At 48.1% G+C, this 16,286-nt stretch overlaps 6 protein-coding genes across 6 annotated transcripts; 1 reads left to right on the top strand and 5 right to left on the bottom strand.

Annotated features, from left to right (window-relative positions):
• Positions 1-134: 134 nt before the first annotated feature.
• On the bottom strand, positions 135-2,888 carry cdc48 (AAA family ATPase CDC48; the record flags this gene model as incomplete). The annotated part of the gene is made up of 6 exons (XM_056880425.1): positions 135-2,210; positions 2,241-2,432; positions 2,497-2,584; positions 2,646-2,701; positions 2,755-2,791; positions 2,839-2,888. 6 exons carry the CDS (start codon positions 2,886-2,888, stop codon positions 135-137), a joined length of 2,499 nt encoding a protein of 832 aa, XP_056745663.1.
• A 783-nt stretch (positions 2,889-3,671) lies between these two features.
• On the bottom strand, positions 3,672-4,177 carry N7443_000368 (uncharacterized protein; the record flags this gene model as incomplete). Its single annotated transcript, XM_056880424.1, has 2 exons — positions 3,672-4,058; positions 4,124-4,177. The coding sequence occupies 2 exons, from the start codon at positions 4,175-4,177 to the stop codon at positions 3,672-3,674; spliced, it is 441 nt and encodes a 146-aa protein (XP_056745662.1).
• Positions 4,178-5,425: 1,248 nt separating this feature from the next.
• On the bottom strand, positions 5,426-7,756 carry N7443_000367 (O-methyltransferase; the record flags this gene model as incomplete). The annotated part of the gene is made up of 5 exons (XM_056880423.1): positions 5,426-6,175; positions 6,385-6,430; positions 6,476-6,669; positions 6,812-7,197; positions 7,384-7,756. The coding sequence occupies 5 exons, from the start codon at positions 7,754-7,756 to the stop codon at positions 5,426-5,428; spliced, it is 1,749 nt and encodes a 582-aa protein (XP_056745661.1).
• Positions 7,757-8,320: 564 nt separating this feature from the next.
• Positions 8,321-10,795, bottom strand: N7443_000366 (O-methyltransferase; the record flags this gene model as incomplete). The annotated part of the gene is made up of 3 exons (XM_056880422.1): positions 8,321-10,451; positions 10,504-10,655; positions 10,754-10,795. 3 exons carry the CDS (start codon positions 10,793-10,795, stop codon positions 8,321-8,323), a joined length of 2,325 nt encoding a protein of 774 aa, XP_056745660.1.
• A 1,189-nt stretch (positions 10,796-11,984) lies between these two features.
• N7443_000365 (alpha-keto acid decarboxylase family protein) lies at positions 11,985-13,844 on the bottom strand (the record flags this gene model as incomplete). The annotated part of the gene is made up of 1 exon (XM_056880421.1): positions 11,985-13,844. One exon carries the CDS (start codon positions 13,842-13,844, stop codon positions 11,985-11,987), a length of 1,860 nt encoding a protein of 619 aa, XP_056745659.1.
• Positions 13,845-15,278: 1,434 nt separating this feature from the next.
• Positions 15,279-16,265, top strand: tpcM (methyltransferase tpcM; the record flags this gene model as incomplete). The annotated part of the gene is made up of 1 exon (XM_056880420.1): positions 15,279-16,265. The coding sequence occupies one exon, from the start codon at positions 15,279-15,281 to the stop codon at positions 16,263-16,265; it is 987 nt and encodes a 328-aa protein (XP_056745658.1).
• Positions 16,266-16,286: the final 21 nt, after the last annotated feature.

Raw genomic sequence — 16,286 nt, 5'->3', positions numbered from 1 at the left:
AGAGGTACACAGCCCAGCTCTCAAAGCAAATTCCAACCTCGAAAACGATCTACCGATGAATCTCAGCGCAGGAACCCCGGCCAAGACTGAGCGGCCCAAAAATCAAATCATAGAACGCAATAATAAGTACCCATTTAATCGTAGAGGCTATCATCGTTGCCGGCTTCGCCGAATGTGTCGTTGTTCTGCACCTCCCCGGCAGAGGGGAAGCGGAAGAAGCTACCGCCTCCGGTATTCTTCAAGCTCTGGGCGAAGGCCTCATAGCGTCGGATCTCAACGTCACTGACGGAGCGGCGAGCAGACTTCATAGCCTCCTCGAAGTGGGCACGAGTGAGTTCGGGGACAGGGTCCTCAACGTCCTCCTCATCGTCCATGGTGATATCCTCACCAGCAGCCTCGCGAGCCTTAATGCGCTCAATGTCGAGGGAGATGGCCTCCTTGATGGCAAGCTTGACGGCACGCTGGGTAACGAAGCCAAGATCGGCACCGGAGAAGCCGTGGGTCTTGCTGGCAATGAAGGGAATGTCGACGTCGCCGGCGACAGGGGTCTTGCGGAGCTGAGCCTGAAGGATACCCTCACGGGAAGCCTGATCGGGCAGGGGAACGTAGACCAGAGTGTCGAGACGACCGGGACGGACAAGAGCGGCATCCAGCTGCTCGGGACGGTTGGTAGCACCGATAACGAAGACATTCTTCTTGGAGGTCATACCGTCCATCTCTGTGAGAAGCTGGTTGACAACACGGTCGGAAGCACCCCCGGCATCCCCGACGGAGCCACCACGGGACTTGGCAATGGAGTCCAGCTCGTCAAGGAAGACAACACAAGGGGCGGCAGCACGGGCCTTGTCGAAGATGTCACGAATGTTGCTCTCGGATTCTCCGAACCACATGCTAAGGAGCTCAGGGCCCTTGACTGAGATGAAGTTGGCAGCGCACTCGTTGGCGACAGCCTTAGCCAACATGGTCTTACCGGTACCAGGAGGACCATAGAACAGAACACCACGAGAAGGCGAGAGACCGAACTTCTGGAACATCTCGGGGTGGTCGACAGGGTACTGGACGCTCTCGATAAGCTCGCGCTTGACCTCCTCCAGACCACCAATGTCGTCCCAGCGGACGTTGGGAACCTCGACAACTGCAACCTCGCGGAGAGCGGAGGGGTTGGAGACACCGAGGGCGTAGCGGAAGTTCTCCATGGTGACACCCAAAGAGTCAAGAACCTCGGCATCGATGGTATCCTCGTCAAGATCGATCAGATCCATCTTTTCACGAATCTGCTGCATGGCCGCCTCAGAGCACAGGGAAGCCAGATCGGAACCGACGTAACCGTGGGTTTCGGCGGCAATAGTCTCGAGATCGACATCCTCACCAAGCTTCATGTTCTTGGTATGGATCTGCATGATCTCCAGGCGGCCAGTGGGGTCGGGGATACCGATGTCAACCTCACGATCGAAGCGTCCGAAGCGGCGGAGAGCAGGGTCGATGGAGTTGGGACGGTTGGTGGCAGCCATGACGACAACGTTGGAGCGGGCCTTCATGCCGTCCATGAGGGTCAAGAGCTGGGAAACGACACGGCGCTCGACTTCACCGTTGGTCTTCTCACGCTTGGGGGCGATGGAGTCGATCTCATCAATGAAGATGATGGCGGGGGAGTTCTTCTCGGCCTCCTCGAAAGCCTTGCGCAGGTTCGACTCGGACTCACCGGCCATCTTGGACATGATCTCGGGACCGTTGATGAGGAAGAAGAAGGCACCGGTCTCGTTGGCGACGGCGCGAGCCATCAGGGTCTTACCAGTACCGGGAGGTCCATACATAAGGATACCACGGGGAGGCTTGATACCGATGGACTTGAAGAGTTGAGGGTGGCGGAGAGGCAGCTCGACCAACTCACGGATCTGAGCCATCTGTTTCCGGCAACCACCAATGTCATCGTAACCGACTTCGTTGAGGTTACCCTCCTCGTCCTCTCGTTGGATGGGCTCACCCTCGCAGTGAATCACTGTGTCCTGTGCGACAATACCAAATTCGGGGGCGTCAACTTCCACAACCTTGAACTCCACCTGTCTCATACCACCTCGTACTGTAAACAGGTCACCCTGTCGGACTGGTCGGTATGCCTCGCGGAAGTAGGGAGCGAGGAAGACATCGAAAATAGAGCCGGTTAGGCCCTCAATGGTATCGGCAATGGGAAGGACGGCAATGCGCTTGGCCTAAATTGGAAATGACATATTAGAAGATACCCAGAGCCGGGGTAGGAAGAGGGAGCGCACATATTTAATATCGGGGCAGGCGTGAACGGTGACGATGTCACCGTGCTTCACACGGAGATTATGGCGCACAACACGGTTGATGCGGACGCTTCCGTCATCCAAATCATCATCCGCCAAAACAATAAGGACGGTATCCTTTCTCTTCTTTCCCTTCACGAGGACCTATTATGGAGATTGGAGATCAGCGGACATCCAAAAGAAAGTGCAAAAAGTGGATATCGCGTACAGTATCGCCTCGGAAGAGTTGGAGAGTCTCCATGGTGTTGTTGGACAGAGCAATAACCGAGTTATCATCGTTGACGGCATCCGTGACGCTGTTGATGTGGTGTCAGCTTCTCACTAAGAACCATCTCAAGTAGCTCAATGTTGGCTTACATCAAAGAGTTGGGCTTCTTCTTCTTCTTGAGGATGGCAGTCGCAGTGTCGAGCTCCTGTGAGATGTCAGCAACTGCGCGATGGCCAAGCTGTGCTAAGTCCGCCTTACATCCTTGTGCTCAGCGCCTGAGGCATCCCTGGTGACACTGTTAGCAAATCGAGAGGGAGATCAAGATGCGCCATGGGAGCTCACCGAAGGTTAACCCTCTTCTTCTCATGAGTGTGATCGGGCTCGGAAGACATCGTGAAGGATCTGAGATGTGTGACGTTGACGGGAACCGAGCTTGGGAAAGGGAAATGTCAAGGTGTTCACAAGCGAGCAGAGTTGCTCTATAACGTGAACGATAAGCGGAAATGTAACAAGTGACGATAGAGATGCAGAAGAACCGGCAGATCAAGAAGTAGACCTGGCGGCGACGGGGAGATGAGAGGAGGTGTTGGAGCTACCAGGTACCCGTCGAGTGACGATATGCCCGGCCGCTGACTTAAGCTCGGATTATGTCATCGACTACGGCGAATCTGATGGAAGTGCGTCGATCGGTGCCTTGTTGCCTTATCGGTCCGGGATCGATACGTCGACTACTACAAAGATAGCATGCGGTAATTTATTTGTCCATAGACCTATCCTAATCAACCATTTAATTCTTCAACATAAATAGATGGGCGACGGGAGCAAGTACGTTTCAACGTGGAGACAACTAACATGATTCAGAGTTCTCCCACTTCCATACTCATAGCTGTATTTACATCTGTCTACTGAACGCTAGATGTGAGTCTTTCACAGCTCAGAGCAGTCGGCAGTATATTGAGTAGTTGGGAGCAAAATTCTAATTTAAACATGAAGGTGACCATCTGACCGAAAAAGCCCTGAAGTTATTGACCGAAGTTACCCTGGTAGATAGTGTTTGACCCTACAACACATTATGTGTAGCTGTGGGTAAGGGGTAAAGCCCCAATCATCCTAGACGGCTTTAGTGCAGCCAATTGAACTATCAATTTGACCACCAATATGTCTACCACGAATGTTTATGATTGGCTTGCTTTTTCAGAAATTCGCTGAAACACTGCCGATGGGTCCAGGAAGGTCTCTGCCCGATAGCACTTCACACGCCCGGCATCATCCTTCCGGACAAAGAAAACAGCAAAACCGGGAATAGTGATTTCATCGGTGTCTGGGCTGTCACCTTTGACAAGATATCGGATGGTCGCGGCTTGATAGATACGAGGGGCGACATAGTCAAAGTAGCGGATCTCGTGACTCATCATGCCTAGTTGGCCGAGGACGGATTTGAACATCTGCCGCACGTCGCTGCCCTTGATCACAGGGCTATTTGCATATTGCATCTCCACATCGTCGGTCATGAATTCGTCAAGCCATCGATCGGTGTCGAGGGTAGCACTTGCCCGGTGGAACTGAGTACCGCTATAAGTTTGTTGTCTTGCGATTTTATGCAATTGTATGAAAGAAGTAGCCTTACCCCTTCTAGCCACTCCAACACGGCGCCAGCATCAAGCTCAGGACCGGCTGACATGATGAAAATGAAATTAGGAGGATTCAGTACACGAGAACCTTTGAGATACAAAGTAAAACAGGCATACAAGGCCCACTGAAGACCTGGTCATATAAGTAGCTCTTACAGATTGCTTATAAATTCAAAATCGACGAGTGTTCCGATTCACAGCATGTCTCTGAGAAGTTGGACCGTGCGTATCTATCCTATCCAATCACAGGTCCATATTAATCTCTACCGTTGTAGCCGAATATTGATTCGATGGTCTTCGCAGCCTAATTAATCTCACTGCAGTAGTTGTTCCAAACCAGCCTCACGGGGCGATAGTCAGCCCCGATTCCAGAAAGTCTTTGGTGCACACCTCCACCCCGACAGAATCAAAAGTGATAAATGGGTTTACAATCACCGACCAAAAGCTGTCCGCGAAAGTAGCACTTCTTATGATACGGGAAGGCCAACCCTAATATTCGAGTCAGAAATGTGTGCATATTTTCAAAATATCGCAAGTATCTGCGATTATTTCGAATCTTGGCAAAGCTGCATGTAGCTTTTTGGTCATTCGAGGTGTGCTACGTGACTGGCACTCTATCATACCGGACAAGATGCAGATGGACAGGGGAATCTCTCGGAGCTATTTTGCAAGGTCTAACGCGACGTTCAGGGGGGCGATGGATAAGTCGAGAAGCCTCCTGCACGGGGTGGGTTAGATAAAATGGAAAGGGAGAAAATGAGGGGGCCCACAGAGCTATCGTCTGTATGGCGTTTCCGTGTAAGATATATAAAGTGTGCTTCCATCCATGTGTTACAAATACAGTACCTATTCTTTGAAATCGGGGACCGACAGTCGAACCGGACATAGCTGAGCGTGTCTCAAATTAGGGATCGTGAACTAGCTTCATGAGAATATGAAGTTAAAACCGAATTCAAGTATAACTGTAAAAAAGCATCTAAGAATCCTCTCTCTCACTAACTAGGACATCATTTTCAACTACCATATTTGATAAAAGCTTCATCACTTGATGATAAAAAAATGCGTGTGGTCTGGAACTTGACATTCAAAACATGAAACAGACTGGACGATTCAACGCAACCTCGAAGTACACTCCGTCTCTATCAAACGACACAATATTGCCTCATATACCTCGTTTGTAACGAGCTATTCCGTCTCTTTTCGGCGCTCTAGAAAATATCAAGCCATTTACCCCTGGATGCTGATTGAGAAGCCTCGGCTCTAGGATTTTCAGAGCCCTCGGTGTCTTCTCCCTCCATCTACCTTGGAGCCTCCACCGGGAACTCTAATTCAGTTCCTTGAGGGACAAAAGATGCGTCAGTCTCTTGCTCATCGCCCTTTTTAAGAGCCTCCTTGGCGATCTTTGCTTTTGGGGCTTCATCCTCGGAGGAACAATCGGAATCGGAATCTTCATAGTCTTCACACTCTTGCTTCCTACGTTTCAGAGGGCCGCGCTTCATAGGAGCGCACTTCATAGTAAAGCCTCTCGTGGCCCTCTTCAAGACCTTCGCCTTTGTAGCCTCGTCCTTGGAGGATTCGGTGGAACCGAGATCGTCAGATTCTTGCTTCTTCTCGTTCATAGGACCGCGTTTCACTGTAAAGCCTCCCTTAGAAGCCGCATTGTTAAAGATTGTCACCTTTAGGGTTTCGTCCTCAGAGGATTCAGCGGAATCGGAATCGAAATCGTCGATTTCTTCGATGTTTTCTTCCTCGTCTTCCTCGCTCGAAGCTATCGAGTTCTCGCGTTTTGTGTCATCCATCGCAGATTCTCTCAGCTCCTGCTCATAATTCTCTGCAATCGCCTTGAAATCCTCGCGTCGCTCTTGTGGGACTCGCGGGTGAGGATCGTCCAGGCGGGATTTCTTCGCTGAAGATCCATGGCTGTCCGTCGAAGCCCGCTTCGTGCCCCTTGCTGACCCTGATATCTCCGAAGACGAAGTTGAGGGTGCCCACTCAACACTCCTCGGGGGTAGGACGGCGTGCGCACGAGTGCGCACGAGTGCGCTTTGCTGTTAAGCTTTCCAGCAGCTTTACTCGTCTCTTGCCCGACTTGGATGGCGTGAACTTTTCATAATCGGATGAATCTTCTAGTCAACGTCAGTATATTATCCAGTAAGAGGCTCGCCCCCGCTTTCCTCTCCGACCGGAGGCTCGCTGTCACTATTCTCCTCGACGGGGGAATCATCTTCATACCATCCGGCTAGAGGCTCATCCTCACTATCCTAAGGACCTCGACTAGGGGCGCATCGTCATCCTGGTCATCCCTGGCTATATCGGAGAACTTGGTAAAAGTATCCTGTGTTTGTTACCGAGACATCTTCTGTTTCCTGGCTGGCGCAGTACGAATTTCATCATCGTGAATGTCTCTGGCCAGGGTTTCCTCATCGGAGGACTCGACGGGCTGGACAACCTTCATCGGCCCAGCTTTCCTTGCCATCTTCCCATTCCTGAGTGACTGGGGAGGAGGCGCCTCGTAGTCATAATCGGGCGTCTCAAAATGCTGCTGCGGAACGTTGGAAAAGCGCTGCTCACTATCTTAAGTTTTCTTCTTGCGATTATTTACAGGAACGAGTCGCTTCTGAAAGAGGTTCTTCACAATCTCGGCCCTCTTCAGTTGACAAGGAACCATTGGAAGATTTGTTTACCGGTTGCATCGGGGTTTGCTTTCCATTGGAATGAGTTACTGGGACAAGTTTAGGCAGCACAGAATAGGGGTGTGCCTTATTTGTAATAGGCTCAGGCCCCTGTCCTTCATTAGTGTCGTTTTCAAGCTGGTCTTCGTCACCGTAGACCTCGTCATCGTCCTTGGACTTTTGGTAATGTGGACCGTCGTAATCAGACTGGTCTGAGTCTGAGAGCGGGTTTGAATCTGAATCTGATGGCAGCGCGGGCTCACGCACGAGCTCGGAGAACCCCTGTGCCTTCTTGCGCTCGAGTTTAAATCTTTTTGAACACACTGATTTATCCTTCGTGTCCTGAATCTTTGGCTTCTGTTCTACTTTAGACTTGGGCTTGCGCTCAGACTCAAGATCTGAGTTAGACTCAGACTCAGATATAGGCTCGGGTTCAGGTTGAGGTTGAGGATCAAGTTCAGATTCTGACTCAGGATCCGAATCCGATTTTGTGTGTATAGGATCGCTTGCAGGCTTGGGTCAAGGCAAAGGAGAAAAGGAAGTCAAAGGGGAAGGTTCGATCTCGGGCTCTGGTGTAGTCACACGTGGCTTCTTCTTCGAGTTCGGCGATCTATTTGATGATTTCTTCGACGATTGCTGTTTCTTCCGAGGCCCCTCATCAAGCCACATGTTTCGCATTGCCTTGAGCAGCTCGTATAATTGATCTTCGATAAAGTCCTCACCAAAAGCCTGGATACTCTTGGGCATGTAGTCAAAAGTATTGCATGGACGCTCTTTTAAATCTTGTCTATCTATTGAAGATTGGAAATTCCAGCTCGGCCGGGACTCATAGACATCTCGGACGTATTTCTCAACCACAACCTGTTTCTCGGTATCGTCTTCAATTTCAAGTTGCCTATGAGCCTTCAACCGAGCAATTTGGCTGGCTTGGATTTTTGCTTCTGATATGCGAGCCATCTTGGGCAAACTTATGGAAGAAAGATGTATAGACTCTTCGACCTATCCTCAGATACAGTAACGACCACTCTCGCATTCCATGCAAAACAACATAGACAAGCACTTTCAACCCCTAATCACATGGTATACTAATCTGTATATGGCTAGTCCTATGTGTAATAATACGTTTCAAACGTGAATTGTATGGCTCGGAACAAGTTGTATACATGTGCTGTTACAGTTCAAAAAAATACCAAGCCTACCGCAAGATGCCCATTAAGTCCTTGTATGACAGACACAGCCCCGCAATATCCTCACCATAAGGCATGAAGCGAGAGCTTATATAGTATGTAACGCTCTACTGAATAGAAACCCAAAATACACTTCTTTTTTCTTAACGGCAACTGATAACTTCTAGAACCTTTTAATCGAAGAAATTTGAGATAGAGATCCTCCAGCACAGTCTTGAGTAAATTGAATATGTATTTCTCAAAGTTGTCGCTTAGAAAGAGTGTCAATGGGAGACACTCTAGTTGTAGCTTCTGTAGACGTGACATGGGTCTCTTCTTCCAGTGATGTTTCAATCTACGATTGAGCAGATTTGAAGGGTGAAGTTTCACCTGTACTATGCCATTCTTTCCAAGTGGATATGGATGATAAAGTGGATGGATGATTAGGGCCTAATCGCTGGCCGCGACATTCGGCACACTTAGCCATCATTTGTAAGGCAGCTTCATCTTCGCCTAAGCATCTCAAGGTGAATGCCAGATTATTCATGCTGGTCAGAGTAGAGGGATGCTCTGGCCCAAGCACCCGCTTGCGAGCCTCTATCACCTGGACATTAAGCTCTTCGGCCTCCTTCCATCGCCCCTGATTCCAGTAGGTTGATGCCAGATTAGCAATGCTGGTCAGAGTAGAGGGATGCTCTGGCCCAAGCACCCGCTTATAAGTCTCCAATGCCTGCACCTCAAGCTCTTCGGCTTCCTTCCATCGCCCCTGATTCCGGTAGGTTGATGCCAGATTAGCAATGCTGGTCAGAGTAGAGGGATGCTCTGGCCCAAGCACCCGCTTGCAAGTCTCTATCACCTGGACACCAAGCTCTTCGGCTTCCTTCCATCGCCCCTGATTCCGGTAGGTTGATGCCAGATTAGCAATGCTGGCCAGAGTAGAGGGATGCTCTGGCCCAAGCACCCGCTTACAAGTCTCCAATACCTGGATATCAAGGTCTTCGGCTTCCTTCCATCGCCCCTGATTCCAGTAGGTTGATGCCAAATTAGCAATGATGGTCAGAGTAGAGGGGTGCTCTGGCCCAAGCACCTGCTTGCAAGTCCCCATCGCCTGTAGCTGAAGCTCTTCAGCTTCCTTCCATTCCCCTCCAGAACTATACGCTAAGCCTAGCATATTTGAACTACTTATTGCTTTCTCATTCTTCAACCCAAATAAATCTCTCCTTGCTCTCATTGCCCTCTTTGCCATATTTCTACCATCGACGAAGTTTCCTCTTGTCAATGCAAATGATGCTGCTTTGTGAAGCAGTGATGCCCATTCTTCCATTGAGGCTTTTCCAACATGTTGCCGCATCAGCGTGCATTGCACATGGGGAAATAGTAATTGACACTCTTTCCAATTCTCAAACTCTCCATCGGGGAAATTCCTTTCGAGCCTTCGGATAAAGATCTCCTGCCAGTGCTCTAGAAGGCCTTGAGCTTGAAGCCATTCCTGCATTCCTACCTGGACTAATCGATGCATTTCGAAGTTCACTTGGTCTGAGGTGACAGATATCAGCGAATAGTCTCTGAGCAATAATACATCGTTCTCAAACTTGTCGATCTCGCTGGATACGCTTTCATCATCATCTGTGTCACTTATATTGCTTTCTTTGTCAGTTTCCTTTGTAGCTTTGCCTTCTAGTAGGAGACTGTCAGGGATCCCTTGTCTATCAAAGAAGCTCATAAGAGATAAGAGACCTGCCGCTGATGGCCGTCTTTCCTGAATGTGCTCAAATGATATCTGCCAGGTAAGAAGGATAGCACTCTTGGCTTCTGGGTCTCTCCGAAGCTGGCCCCCTTCATAATCAAGAAGTTTGATTTTCTGGCGATCGCTCTTCTGAAACCTTTCTAAATATTTCGTGACTGTCTCTCGTGGTGCTCTTTGCTTAATAAAGGCCGCCGCCTGTACAATCGCGAGCGGCATAAACTCTAGAGCTGCAACTAGCTGAATCATTGCGGAGCGATCATATTGTGTGTCGACCTTCTTTTCAAAGAGCGAGATTGCGTGGGGTTCGTTCATCGGTTTAACCGGAAGTATGTCATATTCTTCCACGGTTCTTAAAGCCACCTGTCTACTTCGACTTGTCATCACAATACAGCCATTTGAGTTCTGACAGAAATATGACCAGATCGATCGTTCAGGCACACCACTGTCATCATTTACCAGCCTAGACTGTGTTGAAGGTATCGCGTGGAGAATTTTATCATCGTCGAGATTATCCAGGACGAGGACCCACTGTCCAGTTTTCGCATTATCTAGCCAGTCGTGGAGTAGCTTGAAAATATTTGCCTTAGGATCCTGCCGACCGCGTATCTTGGCTCGGTCGGCAATCTCCCTGCAACTCTGCTCAAAGCGAGTTGCATTGCTCGCATGAATCCAGAAAACCCACGTGTCAGGCGATCGATCTAGAACTCGATGGCAATATTCGATTGCAAGTTGCGATTTCCTTATATAAGAATTAGTAACAAGTGCGCGTAGTGTCTGTCCTATAAACTCACCCTACACCACCTAGGCCGATAAGTGCTATCCGAGCACCTTGCGTAGAGCCTTTTTCTTGTATTTGATCGAGTAGTATTCCACAATCAACGAAATCTGGGTCGCGACGGAACGGGACGGTGGAGAAGGGGGGGCGGTGGAGTTTCCGGTCGCTCTGGGTCAAGAAGCGGCGATTAGTCCTGGCTGGGATGGGGGTTATGCCTTGTGAAAATTACCTGGGGGCAGATGGATCGATCCATGATTAATTCCCACCTGGCTCCCTGAGTTTGTGTGGCCGAACGATATGGAAGTCATGGTGTGTTCGCGATAGATTTTGATGTGTCTCTGGGCAGAGCAAATGTCCTAATCTCAGAAGATAGAAGACAATTCATCCTCAGCCTCACTATCATGTGACCTGGGCGCTTAAATTGATGAGGTGATGAGTTCTATCATTGGCATAGAGCCTGGACGCCTTCTTTGCTGCAGCAATTTAATCGAAGAAAATTGAACACACACTTAACCTAAACAGTCGAGCTATGGGGGTGGGTGGATCTTGGTCAGTTTCTTCGCGTCTTGGAAGACGGCATCGAACCAAGGCGCAGAGTACACTGTATATTTCATATTGGTGTTTTGAAATTGTGGTATTCGTAACCTGGTTAGCTATAAAACGGGTTATTACAGCTATTCATATCTGAACTAGCGTCCCACATGATTAGTGTTTGAAACAGTCTCTCTGTGTTTCCGACATGGAAGGCGATAGCGGTCACTACTGTAGCGTCGAGATTGATGATCGAGGTCCGAGGAAGTATGATTTGATGGTTGTATTCGAGAGCCGGGTGTTCAAGCAATGGAGGTAAAAAATATGACAGAATGGAGATGGATGATGGCTTTCACTCTCATAGTCTTTGTCTATAGGGAATATCAAAAAGTTTCAGAAAGAATCGAAAGGAGAGGGGATAACATTTTGTTTCTTTTGCAAGATGGATTTAGAAGCCTCTTTGACGGTGGATTTAGATAACAACAAAGAACTCTAGCTCAATTTCTAGGTCAACTGCGGGAAGCCTCGCCGCAATGAAAGACAGCAGGCCCCGCCCTCTGACCTAGCAGTATTCAAAAGCTCAAGTTCATGAAAGGGGCACTCGTAAAATATAGCACTAGAAGTGTTTTGCGCCTTGTAGGTTACACCGTGGATACATAAAATAATATTCGAAATCAGATTTACCTCTACACTCTTCAACTTTAATTCCCGATCCCTAATTCTAAACACGCTAATGCGGGTATGGTATATCCGTCGATCCCCTTGTTCCTAGGATAGAAACTGTATTGTCCTGGAAAGACGCGCGCGTTGCGCGCATCGGTCCTGGAACGAAGAACTGGAAAAGAAACTTTACCAGGTGACATGGGCAAGGTGCGTGCTGGATCCCGTGTCTGACGACATCTAGTATGTAAATCACGACGACAAAGATGAGAATTGCAAACTAGATAATATAACAGACAAGATGTATCAAGCCCTCTTTGAAGGCCGCTGGAGATCGATGAATGCGGTCAATGACTTCGGAGCATCCTGCCTATCCATTACAACCTCCACCAGATTCAAGCCTTTCCCACTCTGCAGCTGTGGGCCCTGAATAATTTCCTTAAGCTCTTCCCAGGTAGTCACTTTTTGTGACAGGACTGGATATTCGGGATCGCATTCAGGGGCCCCAAAGAACTTCGCGGCTTCTGTATAGCTCCAAGACTGGATGCAGTTATAGTATGCATGTGGTCCATGAATCACTCTCTCAATCGTATACCCGTCATTGTTTATGACGAACAAAATGAGATCGAGTCGGTTTCGGATCGCATCACTGATTGCTTGAGCAGTCATTTGAAAGCTCCCGTCTCCTTCGAATATGATTGTTCGGCCTTCGGGTCGAGTGCCCTCTTGGACCATCTCATGCTGTGCCTGAGCAGCTCCGACGCCTGCACCCAGCATAGATCCAATTGACATCCAAATTCCAGACTTGATAAGAGTTGTTTTAGAAGGAAGCGTGAAATATTCCGAGCCACTCCACGCAGTTCCTGCGTCCACTAACACAATGTCACTTGACTTAAACATGTATGAAATTGTTGGCCAGAAGTGAGATTGATCGATAGGGCCCGAGAGTTGTGCTACCAATGTAGGATTGCATCTTTGGGGAAAGTCGACAGCTTCCGGTAGCGCGCTTGGTGGAAGACGAGATGGGTCCAGTAGATGCAAGAGTCTTTTAAAAAGAGATTTTAATTTCAATCCGCCATACTCAGCCCCGAAGATAGAGATGTACTGCAAGTCAAGCTCAATTGTAGTTGTTGGGGAAGCTAATGTGTTGAAGCCGTATGTGTTCGTATCGGACTTCAAGGGTGCAATGTGTATAACTAAGTCGCACTCTTTGAACCACGTCTCTAGAGTTTTGGATCCAGCAGGGCCGTTGTAAACACCATGATAGTGAGGATAGCTCGTGTCGATGATTCCTTGGCCGAAAGGAGTGGCGAACGCTAAGAGACGGCTGGTTTTCAGAAATTGATTGACCTCGTCCGCGACGCCAAACCTTTCTGTGAAACCATCAACAACAACAACTGGCTGTCTACACTCATACAGCCGTTGCAGTATACTGTTGACGACAAAATCCTCTAACTCGAGCTTGACAACTAGAGCCTCCAGTTCCTGGTCCTCATCAGCTAGTAAGCTGTTAAGTATAGGTTTTCCGAGTCCCGCAGCAGAAACTGGGACATGAACCATATCTAGAGGCAGCTCGATATAAACAGGAAGGCTTTTCTCGACACATTTTTGTAAGGTCAGATCGATGAGAGTGGGGCTCGTTATGGCATCGCGGAGGTTTGCTTGCGCAATAGTAAAGTTCTGATACATATTGGCAACGATCCTGCAGTTGCCTCCCCCAAGAGAATGGTGTATGATCTTACCTTCATCCTGGGCAGTAGTGGTAGGCGTTCCAACAATATGAACAACAGGAACTTTTTCAGCAAATGACCCAGCAATCGCATTGATGGCTGACAGTTCACCAACACCAAAAACAGTCATGAGAGCACTGATGCCTTTTATTCTCGCATAGCCATCAGCTGCGTATCCTGCAGTCAATTCCGCTGCGTTGCCTGACCATTTGAGTCCGCAAGTTTCAAGATAGTCAAGGGAGGTGAGATTGAAGTCGCCCGGAACCCCATGTACAGTACGAATCCCAAGTTGGAAAAGCCTGACGAAAAGATATTGTGTCAAGGGTACAGTCAATCCCAGGTCATCTGTATGCGATATATCGGCACTTGAAGGTGTTGCCACAGTGCGGCCGTCACTGGATGAAGAGGAAAATGGGGAAATACTGATCTCTTCCATTGTACTTGGCGTGTAGGAGAGTGTCTTAATCTCGAGTGGTTCCACTTTAAATTTCGAACAAATTTTTGCGTTTGGTTGAAGATAAAGTGTCAGGAAGCCCGGCAATCCACTATGATTATGCTTTGCAACAGGTTATCCTTTGCCTTGAGGATCGGGTAGGCTTCCAACAGATTGTCCAATAAATTGGCTGGCTAGTTGGAAGATCCAAATTATCCCATGGGCTCCACATTGGGTGCATCACATAGATCCTATCTCAAGCAAGGGGATCGCATTTTTCAAATTTGCGCAGCTTGGTGCCAATTTATCTCGGCCGATCAGATCATGCTATCTGTCAAAGCGCCGAATGTCAACTGCATGCAAGTTTCCAGGATTTTAATTATAGTCGCTGAGCTTGCAAGCTACTCATTCTCTCTCAAACATGGGATGCATGTTTGAGACATCGATTAGGGTTTCCAAAGACTTCAGGATATGGTGTCATAGTGATAATTTGACAGATTTGCCGCTTGATTTCCATTCCGTTGAAGGTTTTGACAAGTCAGCAAAGAAGGAGCAAGAAGCATGCTGAATGAAATAAGATTGGTGATCTGCCTATCCAGGAGGAGGGATCTGACAGACTTCTGAAGCCTCAAACGCCTGCTAGAGCACGTCAAAGTATGTGTTTGGGAGGAATGTACTGTATGTATCCATTTTTCGTCCGGCGTTTGCAGAAAGTAGAGTTTGCTCCATTGAAAGCATTGGCTCATCACATACCAAGAGTCCAAAGGTATTCTGCAGGATTTGGGTATGGTGTCGCCTAGAAAACTTGGATGTGGATCAAGTGGCATTACTGTAGTGAATTGACTTATCATTAGGTGTCCATAGTTATTTGACATTCCATTGGATAATTGAGACTAGTAAGATTAGCGGTATAGAGAAAAGTTAAACGCGCATCAAGGAAGTTTATCGCTAACTCACCGCCATAATCTTGAGCAGGGCACGGTAGCCTTTGGTTATGCAAGGTCTCACTAGTGCTACAGATTTTGATGCGTTGGCTCCCTTTACTCACGTACACATATGTCAAGACTGAGCTCTATCAAATATTAAGATCGAAGAAATGAGTCTTAGTCAGGAAAAGAATGTTCAGGCGAGGTTCAGCAGTGGGTCCTAGTAAGCACTCGGAACGTGAGGCCACCGTCGTGGGCCTGAGCAGACATAGACTCAAATTCTTGATATTTAACTCATAGTGTGGCAAAAATAAGAAAAAATAGAACATGCATTTCCAATATTTAGGCGGAGATGAGGAATCACATTTATTTATGCATGACAAATTGTGGCGCATTTGGACAAGGATATTTATTTTGAAATATCATAGCTCCATCACAAACTGAATTTCTAACCATTCCAAAAATCACGGATATCGCTACGGATTGGACTTTGATATAAGCTTCATTCAAGATGACGAATGTCGAGCTCACTCTTCCTGATGAAAAGCCTAAACAGTCCAAATGGATGTTTGGCTCTGATGAATTCAATCTCGATGGCTACATCCAATTTCGGCCAATATACTCAGAAGCACTTTACACTGAGATATACCGCTACCACAAAGACCAAGAAGGTCAATGGGACTTTGCACATGATGCCGGGACCGGACCTGGGATCGTTGCGGAGGAGCTGGCCAAAAGATTCACTGCGGTTGCAGCCAGTGATCCAAGCACTTGGTATCTGGCACAAGCCAAGCAACGGCTATCCTCAAGCAGCAACATAGGCACGATTATCTTTGGTTGCCATCCCGCAGAAGACATGTCTTGGCTTCCTGAAGCTAGCGTCGACATGATCACGATTGCCGAGGCAATCCATTGGACTGAGCACGAAAAGGTTCTGAAGTCTGCTTCAGAGACACTGAAACCTGGTGGAACTCTCGCTATTTGGAACTACGGTACACTCCCGTTCTTTGTTGATTCAACTTGGCCTCAGGGCATTCTTGAGAAAATTCACGAACGGTGGTTGGAAAGAATCAAGGCAACCGCAAAACCGGACCAGATTATTCGTATCAAGAGATCTGTCCAGATGAGCCAATCCCGTATGGATGTCATTCAATTTGATGGAGATGTATGGAAATCTGGAGTTCGACGAATCCATTGGAATTCACATCACCCACCGATGGGTTTGTCTAAGGCATTTGAGTACAATGGAACTTTTCTCTCGCCAAATTTGGATGATGTTGTGGAAAGGAGGGAGGATAAGATGCTTCTGAGCCATTTTGCGGATGCAAATTGGATACGTGGCTACATGGATTATCTCTATCCTGATTTGCCGTCGGACTCTCTTACGGAAGACCTACTCGCAGAGTTAAACAAGGCCATGAGGGAGACAGCTGAGAAGCCACAGTTAGCTTGGACAGTCTCAGTGATACTCGCTTCAAAGTGTATAAAGATGGAGTAAGAATGATGATAGATATCAGAC

This window comes from Penicillium atrosanguineum (genome assembly GCF_028827265.1).
Source record: "Penicillium atrosanguineum strain IBT 20685 chromosome Unknown utg000001l_segment0_segment0, whole genome shotgun sequence".
NCBI classification, from domain to species: Eukaryota; Fungi; Ascomycota; class Eurotiomycetes; order Eurotiales; family Aspergillaceae; genus Penicillium; species Penicillium atrosanguineum.
Note: the sequence above shows the minus strand (reverse complement) of the source record. Positions and strands in the feature narration are given on the sequence as shown.